Genomic DNA, 19,945 nt, shown 5'->3' on the forward strand with positions numbered 1-19,945 from the left:
TTTTCCTCTGTCACTCACACATGGACACATACAAACACACATGTTCACACCTGTGACAGACTAGATGAGAGAGAGAGGCTAAGCTAAGCACACTGCACTAAATTTACTGCGATGGTTCATTGTTTTGTAAATAAGGAAATTGCAGCACTTTTTTTTCAACAGGAAGTTCTGCTGTTGCATTTTTCACTGAATGTTTATTCTGTGAATTTGTAATTTAGAGGAAGACTATTCTTGCAGCAACGTTTAATTGAGCTGTACATTATAAAGGTGCAACTTCAGAATTAGTTTGTGCATATTTTGTAAGTTCACTTGTTTCATCAGGTGTTGAGATAAATACAGATTTAAAAAAGAACACATGGTCAATTATTTACATTTAACATATAACTGCAACATTGTTTAAAAAAAGACTTGAAAGGACTTGAAATTCAAAGTTTAGGACTTGGGACTTGACTTGAAAGTAGTCTGTCTTGACTTAAGACTCTGACTTGCCTGACTTTACTTGAGACTTGACTCGTGACTTGATGATATAGACTTGAGACTTACTTGAGACTTGCAAAACAATGACTTGGTCCCACCTCTACACCATCTACAAGAAACCATAATTAGGCTGATGCCAAAGACCCTAACCCTTGGGCCAAACTACAGATAGAAACCTATAGTCTATGGGCCAAGTTGGAAAAAAAACTCCTAAAAAACAGCACTGAGGGACAATAAATGGAATTATTTTGCTTCACAGTTTATAGTAAATTAACATTTAAAGTCTAATGTACACACTAGCCATCTGTTCACAACATATTCACCGCTCACAGTAATAGTATTATCTTTTCATCACACTGTAAAGTGTTTGAGGTTCTTCCAGCCAGACATGTATGCAAATTACATTCAAAGCCAAAAGCAGAAGTTGGTGTTACAAACAGACTCGGGGGAAAAAACAGCTTCTCTCATTTATGCCCTGTGGTTCAAATACAATACTCTTCTCTGTCTACGAGTCACAAAAAACCAAACAGAAAGACTGTAAGGATGGCAGAGGACGAGGTTAACTACTCATCAGTTGTATTTAAACCTAACCAACAACAAAAATCAGAAGGTAAGTTAAGCCTTTCAAATGCACTGCGTAAAGAAAAAGAGATTCATAAACTCAGAGTACTTGTGTAGTCTTTTCAGTATAATGGATGTGAAGATACACACTAATATTTTCACTTCCTGTTTAAGCAACCTGCACCGAAAATTACAATGTGACCAAAAAATGAAAAAAGATTTCAGAAGAATGTAATGAAGCATATTTAAAGGTTTTTAAGGCAGTTGATCCTTTCTTCCTCTTAGGCAATAGTTATAAGACAGGGGGGAAAACATGGATTAAAGATACTGTAATATTAAGTCCAAATAATGAAATGAGCATTAGAATGTCCTGTTATTTGATAACTTGTGATTACTAATTCATTTTTAAACCTTTCAGTTAAAAAGGAAGAAACAGTGTATGATAATGTAAAGGTGGAAAATAAGGCAACAGAACAAACTCCTGTCACAAATGGTGAGTAGTCAAATGAAAAACATGAAAGCATTTCTTCATTTTTCCCCGCCTGGTTCTTTTGCCATCAGAATTGTTGTCTAAAGGCCAAGAAAGATGCCCAATGGATTCACTCTACCAAGTGGACCATCCCGGCCTTGCCATATTGGTCCATTTGATTGACCTTTGTTTTTATTGTTTATTTATTTTATTTTCAGTTGTTACATATGGGACAGACATGACTGGGGGAAAGGAAAGGGAGAAAGAAAGAGAGGGAGGGAAAGAAAAACAGCGGGGAAGAGGAACGGTGAAAAATGGCACAAAAAAAAGTGGCGTGGGGGGGGGGCAAAAAAAAAAAAAAAAATAAATAAATAAATAAAATAAAAAAAAAAAATAAAAAAATAAATAAATATATATATATATATATATATATATATATATATATATATATATATATATATATATACATCATTGCAATAATCTATGTGTATATAACAGTAAATACTAAATATTGAATATTATTGTGCAGCACGTAAGATCAACAACGCACAGTGTGCTTTGAGGTAGCAGCCAAAAAAGGGTACACCTGTGAGCATGGGCGTGCTTGTATTCAAAAGGTTCCTTCATGTAACCCTCTGCTAGAGGGTGTGGGGAGCCATAGCCCCGTCCTCCAGGGCACGTAGCAGGTATGGAGGAGATCCAGGCTCCAGACATCCAGAGACCCCCAGAGCACAAGAGACCAAGGAAGACCAACGGAGGGGCAACCGTGCCACTCTCCCAGAAAGAGCTGAGGAGAGCCCCAGATGAGGGATCACCAGCAGCCGGGGAGCAGAAGCCAGAGGGGGTTGCAGTGACGTGCCCGTGAGCTCGGCCGGCAGCAAGCTGTGCCAGAGTGACCGAGCACCCCACCCCCTGAAGTGGCCCGACCGAGCCACAGGCACCAGGCCCCGACAAGAAGCCACCGGGAGTGAGCTGGTGCATACCTGAGCGCCCAGCCCCGAACACCGAGAACCACCAATACACCAATGTCTGAGGGCATCAGCCACTGGCAGGGGGAGTGGTGGGGGGAGATAGGCCTCCATACCTTGGAGGGCCCGAGATGCTGCAGTATGCAAAAAAAGTTTAATTAGAACAGAAGAGAAAATACTTTAAGCAGCAACAAAATATACAATTTGTTACATCCTGAGAAAAAAGTAAAACATCTGAACCTTAACCCATGCATTTAACTTGTTGAAAACTAAACTTGAGACAGAAAGGCCCACAAACAAACAGCAACTGAAATCTGCTGCAGTAAAGGCCTGAAAGGCCATTTAAAATGAGGAAACAGCACGTGGCGATGTTAGCTGTGATGTGATGTTGTGGTGATGTCAGTTATTTAATTTGTCCAATTACTTTTAAACTTGGGTCAAAAATGCTTGTTATGGAAAATGTAACAATAACCTGCAACACACCCAGTGCCATTGCAATGTGGAGAGAGCATCCCAGTGAAACACTAGGACCATCTCTGAATTGTGGCCACCGCCCTTACATCTTATATACAGAGACACAGACAAAGAACCTTCCACAAACTCTTCCATGTTGGCCCCTCTCACAGGGGGGCTATACCTTCTCCCTCACAGAGAGAATTATGACCTTGTTTTCTGCTTGGCCGTCACCTAAGGATATACATCCCTGATAAGGAGGAGTCCCACTATCTGTTTAACATCTCCCATTACAATGGCCTCACTGTGTTAACATTCCACATGCATGCAAACTGGTGACAGGAGTCCTCTTACTATGGTAAAGTGAGAAAGTGATATTACTATAACTAATGTGATATGTTAAAATATGTGATTAATACATGAGAAAAGAAATTTGCCTCCACATGCTTTAGTTACTCAAATTGTTATGCAATCTTTTTGTTCAACCCACTGATTAAAGCTGGAAGTCTGCACATCAACTGCATCTGGGTTGTTTCATTTAAAATTCACTGTGATAATGTACAGAACTAAAATGAGAAAAAAAAGTTGTCTCTGTCAAAATATTTATGGACTTAACTGCATTTCTATCTGTTTAGCCCCTGCAGAATTCTTGTCTGACAAGAAATCAAACAGCAGATGTCGCCACTATCAGCAGTTGGCTTGTTGTTTGGGCACGCTTTGTATAATTTTGGTGTTGGGCATCATAGCAGTCAGTGTCTATCGTAAGTATGAAAACATCCATGCATTAACTCAGTCTTAGACATAAATAACAGCACTTTAGATGAATTATATTGGTCACAAGAAAATGTTGTTAAACAATGTTTAACAACATTTTGTTCAGGAAACAAATAAGACTAATTTCTTGATTAATATATTTTTGACCATTTAAAAAATACTTGTGATTTTTCAGTTTTAACTTTTTCTTTTTAGATGCAAATTCCCCAAAAGAATATGCAAACCAAGAAATGATCCCAAACAAAGCAGTTGATGCAATTTTACATTGTAAATATTCTATAATAACATTGAATACAGTGGTTTTAATGTGATACACAAAGAAACATAACAGTAGTCATTAGGACAGTCCTTATGCTGTGACTGCTGAAACAACCAGTCTGCAGCTACATTACCAAAAGAATCCCCAACAAAAATGCACTTTTATACTTTTAATAACATTTTCATAAAATTAGAACCTCTATTGCATTGTGGGAATTTTCATCTCATTTACCCATTAAGGAAATATTAGACCAATTATAGAATTGTGGGTTTTATTCATATTAAAAGATTTTCTCATAAAATCTAAGAAAAAAAGGGTAGCTAGTAAAAGAAGTTTAATTAGAACAGAAGAGAAAATACTTTCAGTGGTAAAATTATAAAAACAAAATGTGAAAATGAAAAGTGCATCATTACCATGTTTTGAAAGCTAATTTTAATTTCGCAGATGTCACATCAATTCATGAGATTGATGAAACTGAGCTGAACCAACTGAAAGAAAACCAAACAACTTTAAACGCTGTCAATCGTAACCTGACAAAACTCAACAACAAACTCAACTCAGACAATGAAGACTTGAAGAGGAACCAAACCAAGCTCACACTCCAGATGAACAACCTGACTCAAGTCATCACTGTCTTAGAGAAAAATGTGACAAACCTGACTGCAGAAAACCAGAACCTTAGAGGGAAAAATGAGGAGCTGGAGGCAGAGAAGAAAAACCTAACAGACCAAATACAAAACATGACAACATCGTGGAATGAGCTCAATGTTAGTCGAGCTCAATGGAGCATTGATGCCTACTGTCCCAAGACCAATAACAGTATGTTCCAAATATATTAGTACAAAAATACCAAATGTAATATAAATATGCAGTGATGTTTATTAATTGATCTCTATCCTTGCAGACCGAATGTGTGTTGTTTGTCAGACTGGCTGGCTTCCCTTCCAGTCAGGCTGCTATGCAATTAATAATCCTAAAGCTTCTGAGCAGAAAACCTGGAAAGGTGCTCAAGATGACTGTATAGGAAAGATTTCAGATTTGGCTGTTGTGAATAATGAAACAGAAAAGGTAATGAGAAACCAGCGGGACTCTAAATCTAATCTAAAAATAATTTGTGCCACAATGTTTTAGGAAAAATATTTATTATATATTTTTTGATATGATATGTGATCTATTTAATATCTCTGAAAACTTTCTTTCTATTCTCAGAGTTATATCAGTGACAACAGCTGGGATAGTTCAGGAAACAATGGATACTGGATTGGTCTGAGAGTCAAAGATGGGAACTGGAAGTGGGTGGATGGAAGGAATCTGACTAAGAGGTAAGAGACACCTTGAATCAAAAATCATTTTAAATATTTTTGAAAATTTGGGATAAATTAATTATGTCTTATTTTATGTCAATATTGATTCCCCTTCATCAAACCTGTGATTTTTCTTAGTGCCTGGATCCCAGGGTCTCCTACTGATGGTCAGTGTGCAATCTCTGTCACAAATCAAGGATTTAAGTCAGTGAGCTGTAGTGAGCAGAACCGATGGATCTGCAAGAAAAAAGCCTTAACTCTTTGAATACTGCAGTACAACGTCACATGACTCCTGGATGTTCTGAAAATATAATATTAATAATGATGTTCATATCAGTAAAAATATAAGTAAATATATAAATATATTGAAATATGAAGACTGCTTTATGATTTTTGTATATTTAAAAAAACATGCCAAGTATTTTAATTTTACTTAGAAAGAAAAAAGGAAGTAAATTAACCTGTTTTTGAAATCAAATAATTGCCATATTGTTACTGACTTTCTCTTGTTAACAAACGTTTTAAACAAAAGTTGTAGCTAAAACAACACTTTCCAAACTGCTGTAACATGATGAGGAAGAAAGAGAGCTGGCCTCTATATTTGGACTGTCAGCATCAGCCACAGAGCAGCAGAGAAGAACAGGAAGTTCAGCTCATATAAGTTTTATGTTTTGTATTTTATACATATTCTTTGTCAAATCAAGTCCAGTTTTTCAACATTGTTGTTATATTGTATTTGGTGGGGGTTTTAATAATTTTTGTTTTCTTTCAGTTTTACATTTTCCAAATTAGATTCAATTACTTTTCAGTGGCTCTATATTTTAATTGCTAACACATTCAATTGGAGGTTCACTGGTTTCTTGCAGGAGATGCAAAATAATACTAGCAAATCAAACACACAACCCTTGTGAGAAGGGAGCAGCTGAAAGTAACACACAGATTCAGTTACTTTCAGAGAAAAGTTATTAACTTGAGTTTAGTTTCTATTAGGCTCAATGCTAATTTTAGTTAAACTATAACATGGTAATAGTGTAGCACAGGGCAATATCTAAGAAGCTCAGAATGGTTATTGGAAATGTTTGCTCTGCATAAGTGAGTACATCCATAATTTTTCTTGCAAAGTCTGAAAATAAGTTGTTAAACAAAGTTTTTAGTTTAGATGCATGGTAGTTTGCTTACTCATTAATCCCAAGACAATCTTGTAGGTCCTTGTTTTGAGTTGTCGTCTGTAACCATGTTAAGATGCGCTTGATTCCTAAAATTCACTTTGAAAAATTTTGGCGATTTGAAATTTTACTGAAGTACATCGGATCTATTAAAAGCCTGGAAGATATAAATAAATGGTTTAACATGTGACTCGTATACATTTGAGCAGGTAACAAGCCCGAACCAAAGAACCAAGGTCACCCACAGTAATAACAGACACAAGTGTTGATTCAATAAATGCCCTGACATCTATATCACTATAATCACTAAACACTATATCATACATCTCACTATTATACACATATCTGTATGTGTAGACTAAGCACATAAAAGTGAGAAGTGATGGGAATAATTCATCAAAAGCTTTATTTTCATCCAAAACATGATCTAAAATGGAAATTCTTGTTATTATAAATGTGTTTGACATTTAAAAAAAAAAAAAAGCAGTCACCACCAGTGTCTAATTTAATCTAATTAACATAACATTAACAACTGATAACCAACAGGTGGTGTTGTTTATGTTTTTGAATAAACATTTTATGAAAATACATCACTTTCTTTCTTCTTTTTTTTTTTTTTAGTAGAATGAAGATTTACGATTTGTTGTAGAGAACAGCTGTAGAGTTTTATGATCAGCTGCTTTGCAGCGGCGATACCAAACACAAGTACAGTACACTGTGTTTAAATGCCCTCAGAGGCAGTAGGCCAGCAGTGCCTGTTGGTGTAGGAAGTGTTTTCAGTATTTTTAGGAAGAACGATTCCTGTTGTTCTTCCTTCATCACTGCTGTAGTGTTGTTACTAGTTTATCATAGGAGTGTATCGGAACCACAACCATGTTGACCAGTGTGACGATAAAACTAGAGAGGTGAGGTTGAGATGGTCTGAACATGTGCAGTGGAGGGATAGTGGCTCTATTGGACAGATAATTTTAATTATGGAGCTGCCAGGCAACAGTAAATAAGGAAGGACATGCAGAGGATTGGTGCATAGTATAGTACATTGTAGTTTAAGCTAGAACAGTAATTAGGTTTAGGTTTGCTGCTGGGCATCTTGTGATCTTAAAGAAAAATAATCCTGGATAAAAAAAAAAGTAGTTTACACATCCTCCTATGTTTATAATAGTTTCTATTGTGTGTCTGATCAATGTTTGTTCCTCCGTACTTACCATCTGTTCGACTTCCTTTACTGTCTTTCATGCAGTGCATGCTAAAACAAGCTTGAGCACCCACATACGTGCAAAGAGACTGAAAAAGATATTGACAAATCGTTACATTAAAAAGGAAAATTGTGTGTTTGTTTTAAGGGTCTTCAGTCATGGCAAGAAAAAAAATGTCAATACCAAAAAAACAACAGCTGAGGAAAGGTGAACTAGCAGCCGAAGAACAAGCTGTAGATGAACTTTGTGGGTTAAAACTGCTAATAATCTGTCCTGTCACACCAACTCAGCATTGTTTCTTCTAACACAGCGATCAACAAACTTCTCTATCATGTTTAAAATTAGTTAAAAATGCTGTTTCACAATTTAAAAATACGCAAATGTTCCTTTATTTTGTAAGCATCACATTTTTCATAATGATTAATGTTTTTTGAACCACAACATGAAAAAGTATGATGAGACTTACAAAGAAATACAGTACATATAACAGTCATACATGTATTTGAAATTTCATCTTTGTGTCATGTTTATTCCAGTCTCATGTAAGGAAACCTTAAACCACGAAGATTTCTATTTTACAGCTTTTCTATTTAAAGTGTATAATTTAATTTACTTTTATGGCAAATTTAACTCACCAAGCTGCTTTTTGTATGTGAAAGAGAGTTGGTAAGTAGAAGAGTTCATACTTGAGTAATTGTGAAGTAAAGGTTTAGAAAGTCTGATTGTTTTTACAGAGGAAAGATACACTCAGCAGACTCATATAACCAAGTTTCACAGCCTCCTCCAGAGTAAATAGACTCAGCACATTCATAACTGAGGTAAACGGAGGAGTAACAACCTACACTATTTTTACAGCAGTCAAGTTTATTTGTCCTACAGCAGCCACCGTAGCTAGGATTATGCACTTCAACTGAGAAGTGCAGGAAAACTGAATTCAGCTGACTATGATCTGCAACCTACTAACAGCTAGCAGGGATATTTTCCACATTGTACCTTTAAGAAGAAAAACGGTTGGATGTATGAATCTAAAATCTAAATCGATGATTTCACATAGACATACGCAATTTGAATCTACTGACAATGAAGATTAAAAGTTAAAAATGAGGCTCTTCTATTCATAAATTCATAGCTGTTGTAACATGTTTGATCAAGATGAGGTAGAGGAAGAGTTGGCCACTACATTTGGATGTCATTAACAAAGCACCCTGTCAACGTCAGTCACAGAGCTGCAGTGAGGAACGGGAAGTCCAGCTTATGAAATGAGTCTCATGTTGTCTGTTTTACATATGTTGTTTTTCCAGTTTGTGTTCAGTGTTTTTCAGTTAATTTTCAGAGTGAATTATTTGTTTTGGTTAGTTTTATATATTTATATCCATTTTAGTTTTGTATATATCTTTTTGTTTATTTTGTTAGTATCAACTATAATATGTTTGGTATTTTTTAGATGTAAAAAGCTATCAGTTGTTATTGATTCACAGACTTTCTCATGTACACACCTAGAGCTTTATATTTATAAAGATCTAGATAGGCCAATGGTGCCTCATGTCATGTGGACAAAATCAGAAGCTGAATATAATCAACTGAAACATTACTCTGTGAAAAATACCTCCAAAGGACATTTTTCTCATTTTTTTCAGTTTACATGTTTTTTCTAGTTGCTTGTTTTCCAATCTTTAAATACGGCCCATTTTCTCATTTTCAGAATATTTTGGAACTTTCCACTCACAAAGGAACCAAAGCACCTGATATCAAACCGATCTTATGCATTCATTAAATACCATCAAATCTGCAGCAATTGTGCTGCCGATGCTATCATGCTGGTATGAACCAATATCTGTGAGTCATGTTTCCAGCTCCTTGTTGAATCTACGCCATGAAGAACCTGGTACTAGCAAGGTGTACCTAATAAAGTGTAATAAAGTGAAAGACATGGACAGCTTACTTTGTCAGCCAAAAGCAGAAGTTGCTAAATGAGATGGGTGTGACAGAGTTAAGAAACAACTTGCTCTGTGGCTGTAACGCGGTAGTATCTCTCTGTCTATAATCGCTTAAATCTCAACAAGACTGTAAGGATGGCAGACGAAGAAGTTAACTATGCCTCAGTCACATTCAACACCAAGAAACTATCCCGATCACAAGGTAAGTTAAGTTTTTCAAATATACTGCAAGAAGAAAAGATAAAGCCAACACTGCAAATTTACACAATACGGATGTTTTTTTACTGGTGTTTTCTGCAGTAATAGAGGTTAGAAAAAAAAACTTGTAGAAATCAGGTCCAAGTTAGATGTTAAGCTAACTATCCCACCAGAATATTGAGGGGATTCATTCAGATGCCCAAACGACCTAAACTGATAGCTTGGACATCTGACTTTGATGCATCCTGGTTGTGGTGGTGGCTGATGAGGGGGAGGTCGGGGTATCTGCTTGGACCGTGTCCACAACCACAACCCCTCCCCACTTCCTAAATGGATGGGAGAAAATGTAAAGAAAAATGTATTTAATTAAATAAATAAATAAAAAGTGTAAAAGTCACACTTTGTTGAAAGACGATGAACCATTAAGAATGAGTGTGTCCTCTGTGAACCAGTTCTAATCCACTGGAATTTACAGTATTATTTCATCTATCCATCCATTTCTTTAACTACTTATCCCATGCAGACTAGTTGCATTTGCATGATGTTTAACTACAGATACTTTTACTACAGCTACGCTGAGCAAAGAACTATTACATCCAAATAATAAAAAAGCATTAGAAGGAATTTGACTGCAAAATAAAGGCTCAATATTTCACCACCTACCACTTCAAGATACAATAACTGATGTGAGCTATGCTGGACGGGCTGTGGACTAGTTGGGAACTTGTCCAAGGTTGGTTGAAAAAAAAAGAAATTAAACAGAAATAAATGTTGGAGCCAGAATTGAAGAATGATCTATTAATTACTATCAGTCAAAGGTTTGAACGCACCTTTTCATTTAATGGTTTTTCATTATTTTTACTACTTTCTACATTGTTATTCATGCTGAAGAAATCAAGTATGTAAAGTAAGATATATGGAATTATGAAGCAAAGAAAAAATTGATAAATGACTCTAAACATATTATATATTTAGATTCTCAAAGTAGCTGCTCTTTGCTTTGTTGACTGTGCTGCAAACCCTTGGCCTTCTCTCAATGAGCTTCATGATCCCCTGAGATAGTTTCCCCTTCACTGGTGTGCTTTATCAGGGTTTATTTGTATTTTAAGAATTGAAGGTCAATCAGTCCTGAAAACTGCTCGAACTTTGAGTGTGTCCCCAATTGCAGTTGCAAAAACCATCAACCATCGGTTGAAACTGGCTCACACGAAGACCAAGAATCACCTCTCTTGACTATTAAGGCTGGTTTATAGCCAGCAAGTTAACAGCACCTCAGATTAGAGCCCAGATAAATGCCACCCAGAGTTCCAGTAGCAGACACATCTGTACATTAACTGTTGAAGGAAACTGCGCAAATCAGGCCTTTATAGTCAAATAGAAACACAAGGAATGGACATTAGACCAGTGGAAACCTGTGCTTTGGTCTGGTGAGTCCAAATTGAGGTTGTGCTTTGTTGGTGACACTGTTGGAGATTTAATCAAAACTGAAGGCACACTGGACCAGCATGGCTATCACAGCATCCTGTAGCTACATGACATCACATCTGGTTCGCGTTTAGTTGGAGCATCATTTATTTTTCAACAGAACAATGACCCCAAACACACCTCCAGGCTGTGTAAGGAATATTTCACCAAGAAGGAGAGCGATGGAGTGCTGCACCAGTTGGCCTGGCCTCCAGAGTCATCTGACCTAAACCCAGCCGAGATGGTTCTGGATGAGATGGACCGCAGAGTGAAGCAAGAGGGCCAATAATTGCTCAGCATCTCTGGGAACTCCTTCAAGACTGTTGGAAATCCACTTCAGGTGACGACCTCATGAAGCTCATTGAGAGAATGGCACGACTGTGCAAAGCAGTGATCAAAGCAAAGGGTGGATATTTTAAAGAATCAAGGATATTAAACATGTTTTGAGTTATTTCACACTTTTTTGTTTACTAGATAATTCCATCTGTGTTCATTCATAGGTGCATTCCTTCAGTTAGAATCTACAATGTAAATAATCATGAAAATAAAGAAAGATCATTAAATGGCTGGTAATGTATATTTATACACATATCTATATGGACATCTGCTGCATTTATCTTTTTTGTTGTATTAATGAATAAAAGAAAGTTAAACGAACTACTAAATAGGCACTATAAAGTCCTATATTTGTGAATACTAATAAATCTTTAAACCTTTCAGTTAAAAAAGAGGAGGAAACCATTTATGATGATGTGAAAGTGAAACATAAAGCAACGGAACAAACTCCTGACACAAACAGTGAGTAATAAAAAGAAATCACAAATCCACCTGTAATCATGTCTAACACTGCAAAGATTTTTAAAAACTTTTACTACAAGATGTGGTGATGAGTACTAATCAGCTTCTAAATTCATTTACAGTGTGTTTTCATGCTATTATCCTTCATGTTCATAAGGGTTGGTAGGAGAGTACACTCTATAAAGGCTTTCATTGTAAAAGACAGGGGAGAGCAGGCCTCATACAGTACAGAATGCGTTCAGCTTGTCAAATTTACATAAATCTTCAATCGCTAGCGATGTGACTCTGAAGTGCTGTACTATATGTTAGTAAGTTTTCTCTCCAACAAACACAACAATGTTAACAAAATGGTTTGCACCGTCAAAGGCAGCTGCAGCTGCCTTTGGTTTCACTCTATAATAGGCTACTGGACTTATTTTTCTACCAGTTTGAAATTTGAGAATGTTTAACCTCCTACGACCTGGCGTCCACATATGTGGACATCACATTTTGGGTTATTTATACCAAAATACTCAATTTTGCTCTACAAGGGCCTGATATCCACTTATGAGGACATTATACTGCTACTGTTCTATCAAAATTTTAAATGAATATCCTTATATGTGGAGGTAAAATGAGGTAAAAAAAAAAAAAAAATCTGGTAATTCTTTGTTTTTACATTCATACCCCAATATGGCCAAATATCAAATAGAAATTAAAAATGCATGCTGTGGAAGAGTTCAGGTCTTAGGAGGTTAAACAAGAGAGAAAAGTGTAAAAATGTTCATGCCTGTCTGAGTATGTAGTGTGTAGTGAGGCGTTTTACAGCTGTAAAACACCTATAGTAATTGTAAAAAATAAAGTTGACTACTTGGTTTGACCTACCATGATTTCACTTATCGCGGGTTATTTTTAGAACGTAAATCCCGCGACAAACGAGGGACCGACCACTGTAAAGGAGTTGTCTGTATTAATTTTTCAAGAATTGTTCTCTTATTTTTTAACCACACATTGAATTTTACCATTTCCCATTTATAGAAATATCTGTTTAAAACTGGATTATTTATTGGCAGAAAATTATTTACTTTAAAAAACAGTGTGTACATGTGCATTTTAGAGCCGATATGAGACTTGAGCAGTGCAAGATTAAATATAATATTTATTTTCTCAGATTTTTTTCTCTGGAAATGTATGCAACTTTTAATAACCAATAAACAATAATGACATTCATTAAGCAATGAATGTAAAGTAAGTAAAGCAATATATTTCTGTCCTGTAGACGTCTCGATTGACGAGAGATCAGACAGTAGACGTCATCACTATCAGCAGTTGGCCTGTTGTTTGGGCACATTTTGTGTCATTTTGGTGTTGGGCATCATAGCAGTCACAGTATACCGTAAGTATGAAAAAGATCAGTCAATACATACACTCACTTTAGAGCTCAGACAGATTTTAAAGCCTTTTTTAAAACAACTTAACAGTCATACTTAAACTAATTTCTGTTAGTATTTGTAAAAGGAAAAAAATGTCATTTCTGGAAAAAAACTAATTACTGAAGAGAAAAAAGCAAAAGATACATTTTAATGAATACAATTTTGACTACATGTAATATTTTTGTGATTCGTTTTTATCTTTAGAGTCAACCTTCCACAAAAAAAAGATGCAACACTGAAATGATTTCACACAAAATCTGTGTATATGTGATTTGAGATACAATAATAAGCAATATTCTATAATAACAGTGAATGCAGCGTTTTTTAAGACAATCCATAAGAAAAAAACATGTATGATGCGACCTAACATGAGACTCTATTCTGTTAGAAAAACAGGTGATGAACCTGACTGCAGAAAACCACAGCCTTAGAGAGAAAAATGAGCAGTTGGAGGCTCAGAATAAGGGGCTGGAGACAGAGAAGGAAAATCTAACAGAACAAATACGTGACATATCATGGAACAATCTCAATATTAGTCGATCTCAGTGGAGCATTGATGCCTACTGTCCCAAAGAAAATAACAGTATGTTCCAAATATATCATGTACAAAAATACCAAATTTAACAGAAATATGCAGTGATGTTTATTAACTGAGCTCTATCCTTGCAGAACGAACATGTAAGCCTTGTCAGAATGGATGGGATCATGTTGAGTCCAGCTGCTATGCAGTTAATGATGCTGTCCGTGATCAATGGAAAACCTGGGAAGAAGCTCAAGAAAACTGCAGAGAAAAGTGTTCAGATTTACCTGTTGTTATTAATGAAGAAGAAAAGGTACTGAGAAAACTGTGGGACACTTTATGACAGACTTCATGAAAATAAAAATATAATTTCTTTAGATTGAAAGCTTTCTTAGAGCAAATTGTTTAAATAACTCTGACAACTTTCTCTCTGTCCTCAGAAAAATGTCAGTGAAAACAGTTGGAAATATGATGGAAACAAAGGATACTGGATTGGTCTGAGAGTTGAAGATGGGATATGGAAGTGGCTGGATGGAAGGAATCTGACTGATAGGTAAGACACACTTTGAATCAATAGAAATTTCAAGTATTTCCCAAATCTGTGATAAATCAATTGCAGTGTACCAGTGTCCATCAGCCTTGAGCAGAATTCTTGTTTTCCTCAGCTCCTGGATCAACCAGCCTCCTTCTGATGGTCACTGTGCAATCTCTGTCCAAAACGAAGGATTTAAATCAGTGAACTGTAATGAGAAGAACAGATGGATCTGCAAAAAGAAAGCTGTAGTTGTTTGAATACTGCAGTAAAAATATCATGACTGGTGGAGATTCTAAATACAAAAAAACAATGATATTACTATTAATGAAATCTTTAAATAGATTTTTTTTTTTAATTGAGTTTACACAAAAAAAAGTTTAACAAAACTGTACTGATTTTGTTTGCCCAGCAGAGGGCACTGCATTACTTCCCATCAAAGACAGTGGTTGTCTAAAGTATCTGTATTCTGGCATTTCTATATTTAAGTGACAATTGTTGTTGTAAAAAAAATCAACCAACCGAACAAAAGAAACAAACAAACAGTACTGAACAAAAAAAGCTGAACTTCCTGTTCTTTGCTGTTGCTCAATAGCAGATCTTGACAGTGTAGTGCCGGCTCTCCTCCTTCCACATCTGAATGTTGTTCTTAACTTGATTAAAACCATCCATTCATTCATTCTCTGCCGCTTATCCTTGGACAGGTCGCCAGTCTGTTGTAGGGTAACACATAGACAACCATTTGCACTCATATTCACACCTATGGGCAATTTAGAGTTTCCAATTATCCTATCCCCACTAACTGCATGTCTTTGGACTACTGGAGAAAGCTGGAGTACCCGGAGCGAATCCATGCCATCATGCGGAGAACATGCAAACTCCACACAGAAAGACTGATGGTGGAACTGAACTCAGGACCTTCTTGCTGTGAGGCAACGGTGCTAACATGGTGGATGATGAACACAGGTCAAAAGGGTCAACACACTACCAGTCCACTCTCCTTGAGGCTTCCACAAAATTCAGACAGAATCCACACATTCCCAAATCCAAACTAGAATCACCTCACTACTCCGTGTCAGGCAATCTCCACACAAACCTGGTCACAGGGACAGACAGGTAAGAATTTCTTAGCAAACAGTTTTCACAGCAACAAGAATAGAAGCCAGGCTTCTATGAAGTGTTTCACTCGGTGATATCTGATCTTCTGCTACTTTCTTATGAAGCTGCCTGCACAGGATCATCAGAAGTAGTTGCGTGATTGTGACCAGGTGTGTGAGGTAGAAGGTGCAAAACCAGCCATGTCCTCACAATGCACACTTGCCGCACATACAGACGTATTTGCCAGAAGCAAGAACTCTGAAGCTCAGAATGGTTATTAGAAAAATCGGATCCACATAAACTCCATCATGTTCCACTAATCCCAATTTTTCTAAAAATGTCTGAAAAACCAGTTATTTATTAGCTTGCTAGCTATTCCTAAATGTGCCACATGTTTTGAATGTGCAGAAAAGATTTTTTTCTGAGGTTGGGAATATTTAAAAGCTTTTCTAATTTAAATCATTCAAAACAGAAATCTTGCTTTTAGACTGAGAACTTAATCTTAAACAAAAGTGTTCACTGGAAGGCACATTATACAGACAAAAATGACTCTATCCACCACAAATCTAATATCTGTCTAAATCTTATGTGTGAGTTCTGGGGCAATTCTAGGTTCAAACCTTTAGATGAGGCTCAGCTCCCAGTCATGATGTCATACATGCATGCCTTGTAATTAATATTAATTGAACATGCTGCCTGCAAATGTCATCAACTCTTTCTACATTTGCAAACCACAATTCAATTGGATAAATATTACAATGTTACTTTCAAAAGCAACCTAATTAGTTGGATGGCCTATTGTAGTGTCGAAGAATAACTCAGAGTGAATAATCAGAGATTTCAATCTAATCCATCCATTTTAGGATGGAGACTTTAGTTATCAAATCCAAAGCAAAGGCTCAGTCGTTAAAGAAGTTAAAGAACTATTTGTGACAGATAAGAAACATGTACAACATTATTTTAGTCTCTTAACCACATAGAGGCAGTTCATCATCAGACACTGGAAAATCACCTGTCCATGGACCTGCACAAGGAGAAAACTGGTAATAATGTATTAGTATTGTATTGTATCTTTATTTCAGACATATACAGAAAAAACAATATATAGAAATACACATATTTGCATTTACATGTACAAATATGAATATATATGTAAATACACATGTGTATGCTCAGACAAAACAAAGAGAAAGAAAATAAATAAAATAAAACAAAGTCTAAATGATATCAAATTACAATTATTAAGTCTGAAATGGAGTAGGAAGAAGTATATACATACTTATTAATCCCTACCCCTTGCTCAACATTCTGTTGAATCCCACTTTTCACTGTTACCCCTAATTCCTTCATTACTTACCCCACACAATAAACAAGGAATGAAGGAAATGTATAAAAATAGCTACAGTGATAGATATAATTTTGATGCAATTTAGCATAGTTATATATACAATGGGTCATCAACTTTATCAGTTTCATATTCTTCCAAAAGCAGTTTTTGAAACATCTTTATGAACTGACTAATGCTTGAACATTGCAGTAGGTCCACAGGAAAACTGTTCCACAGTTTTACCCCACAAATGGTAATACAAAAGGTTTTAACCTTTGTCCGTGCTTTAAGAGTCTTCAGATTTAATTTTCCCCTCAATTCACAGTCTCTGTCAAAAAACGTCATCTGTACATTTCCTGGTAACATATTGTATCTGGCTTTGTACATAATTTTTTACAGTTTTATATTTTATAAGATTCATAAACTTCAACATTTTTTAATTTCAAGAACATAATATTAGTGTGGTCTCTAAATCCTGCTTTAGTAATCATCCTGATGGCTTTTTTCTGAATTTTACATAATGGTTGAAGTGAAGTTTTGTATGTATTTCCCCAGATTTCAGTATTCAGTATTTCACAGTATTCCAAATATGGCAGTATAAGTGAACAGTAAAGTACCCAGAGTGATTTGGAAGGCAAAAAATGTTTAGCTTTACTCAGTATACAGATGCTTCTTTACAGTTTACCTTGTATTTGCTGGATGTGAGGTTTCCAGCAGATTGTGTTGTCTATTATCTCACCCAGAAATTTTTTATGAGAAACTTGCTCTACTTCAGCATTATTTATCAACAATTTTGCTCCAGCATCTTTTTTTTTTCAATTTCCAAATAACATAAATGTAGTTTTATTCAAATTTAGTGATAACTTGTTTCTGTCAAACCATGTTGTCAGTTTAATCATTTCTTGTGTGACAATTTCCAAAAGCTGCTGTGAATTCTCTCCAGCACAAAAAATATTTGTATCATCTGCAAATAAAATAAACTGTAATATATCAGATGTTTTACATATATCGTTGATGCACAGGATAAACAGCTTTGGTCCCAATACTGACCCCTGTGGAACTCCACAAACAATGTCCAGGCACTCTGATTGATATTCACCAAGCTTCACAAATTGTTGCCTGTCTCTCAAATAACTCCTGATCCACTCTAGCACCACTCCTCTAATGCCATAGTGCTCCAGTTTATCAAGTAATATTTCATGATTAATTGTGTCAAAAGCTTTTTTTTTTTAGGTCAATGAAAACACTAACTATACATTGTCTTTGATCTATAGTATTGGTGATATTTTCAATAAGTTCAATTAATGCCATGGATGTTGATCTGTTTGGTCTGATACCCTACTGACTGTCCATTATTATTTTATGTTTATCTATAAATTTGTCAATTCTATAAATGAAATTTTTTTTCCAGTATTTTTGAAAATTGTTAAAGTAGAGAAATAGGTCTGTAATTTGTGAATTGGTGTCTATCTCCATTTTTAAACAGTAGTATTACTTTAGCTGCTTTATGTTTATGATATGTTATTTTATATTTCTCCTTTCATTATTCCCTTGTGGAGTTACCCTCTGTTCACTACAGATCCAGTGTCTATGGATGTTTAGTTTCTATATCACTAAAGCACTTCTGGATGGATGCAAACTGCATTTCGTTGCCCTGTACCTGTGCATGTGCAATGACAATAAAGTTGAATTCTAATTCTAATTCTAATGTTTTAAAATTATAACAATAGCACACTAAAAAGACCTTGTGACTGATAAGCAGATATCATAAGTGTATAAATTGATTAGACAAGCATGAGGCCTTCACTTCTACCTTTTAATGTTTCTAAGGCCTCTTCATGCTGGTTTTCATCTTTGCTTTTTGTTGTTGATTTTGTGTTTCTACCTTAATACCTAAATATTAAAGATCATATCTATGTCCTCATTAGAACAGGGATTTGTGTTGGTGTGTGGGACTTATTGTTAAATGGACAATGTGTTTCAGATAATTTTATGGAGAAACACAAAAGTAATGTGCTCAGTGTAATACATTACTTTTTTGAGTAATGACCCTAACACCCTTCACCACAAAGAAGGGAAATTATTCCAACACAAACACAAACATAAACATAAGAGAAGGAATTAAATCACTGAATGATATCGAAGATGGAATAGGAATCGATAAATTCTTGTCCATTCTGATCCCCACTCATGATGTCATGATTGATTCATATGATAAACTTAAAATTTTACCTCTAAACTCTTTCAAATCTGTCTTTTTCCCAAGATAATATTGGACAATTACCTTAAATGCTATGGTTTTGTCAATTTTAATAATCTAAAAAAAAAAAACTAAAAAAAAAACAGTGTTTAAAAAGTGGATTTTTGGCCAAAAAACTGAATTAAACCAGTAAGATGTGTGCTGGCAGACCATGTGAAGGTTGAAGTGGGACCCAAAAGAAACAGAACTTGATATCAACTAAGAGTGGGGTGCTTATTAGAAAGTGGGGAGCAACATACAAATAAAATAACAAATACAAGAATAAAGTGGGAAAACTGAACCAAACTAAACACTGGGAACAGGAAACCTGAAACCTGGTACTGTGACATGGACATGGAGTACATTAGCTTGATGCATGACAAACAGATAACCTGACAACAAACATGGGTGAAAGGGTAGGATTGTATTGATGTCTGCGGTATGTAGATATGTGCATTCTGTGTATAATTTTTAACTGTTAACTGTATTGCTTTGGTGTGATTACAGACTGAGATTGATTTGGAACTCCTGACATCTTTCCACTCTTCATCATCAATTATTATACCTAATGCCTTTTCCCATGTGTCTTTATGTGAAATCATTGAGGGTGCGAGATATAAAGCCTTATAAAATATCTTCACAGGCACCTCTTTATCTTCTAAAAAGTCATAAATAAAATAAAAATCCTCCATTAATTTTAATGCATCAACTGGTTGTTCAAATGCATATAATCGGCAGTAAAATTCTTTGAAGGTGTTATTTATGGTTTCACTGTCATATACGCGATCACTCT

The 19,945-nt window shown here is 35.6% G+C and overlaps 2 protein-coding genes across 2 annotated transcripts; both read left to right on the forward strand.

Annotated features, from left to right (window-relative positions):
• Nucleotides 1–981: 981 nt before the first annotated feature.
• On the forward strand, nucleotides 982–5,602 carry LOC113032385 (C-type lectin domain family 4 member G-like). The gene is made up of 7 exons (XM_026185291.1): nucleotides 982–1,087; nucleotides 1,457–1,531; nucleotides 3,564–3,689; nucleotides 4,406–4,780; nucleotides 4,866–5,029; nucleotides 5,171–5,283; nucleotides 5,404–5,602. Exons 1-7 carry the CDS (start codon nucleotides 1,021–1,023, stop codon nucleotides 5,528–5,530), a joined length of 1,047 nt encoding a protein of 348 aa, XP_026041076.1. The 5' UTR covers nucleotides 982–1,020; the 3' UTR covers nucleotides 5,531–5,602.
• An 8,233-nt stretch (nucleotides 5,603–13,835) lies between these two features.
• LOC113032138 (C-type lectin lectoxin-Phi1-like) lies at nucleotides 13,836–15,167 on the forward strand. Its single transcript, XM_026184822.1, has 4 exons — nucleotides 13,836–14,019; nucleotides 14,106–14,269; nucleotides 14,397–14,509; nucleotides 14,622–15,167. Exons 1-4 carry the CDS (start codon nucleotides 13,836–13,838, stop codon nucleotides 14,746–14,748), a joined length of 588 nt encoding a protein of 195 aa, XP_026040607.1. The 3' UTR covers nucleotides 14,749–15,167.
• The last annotated feature ends 4,778 nt before the right edge of the window (nucleotides 15,168–19,945 follow it).

Source organism: Astatotilapia calliptera, chromosome 11 (genome assembly GCF_900246225.1).
Source record: "Astatotilapia calliptera chromosome 11, fAstCal1.2, whole genome shotgun sequence".
Lineage (NCBI taxonomy): Eukaryota > Metazoa > Chordata > Actinopteri > Cichliformes > Cichlidae > Astatotilapia > Astatotilapia calliptera.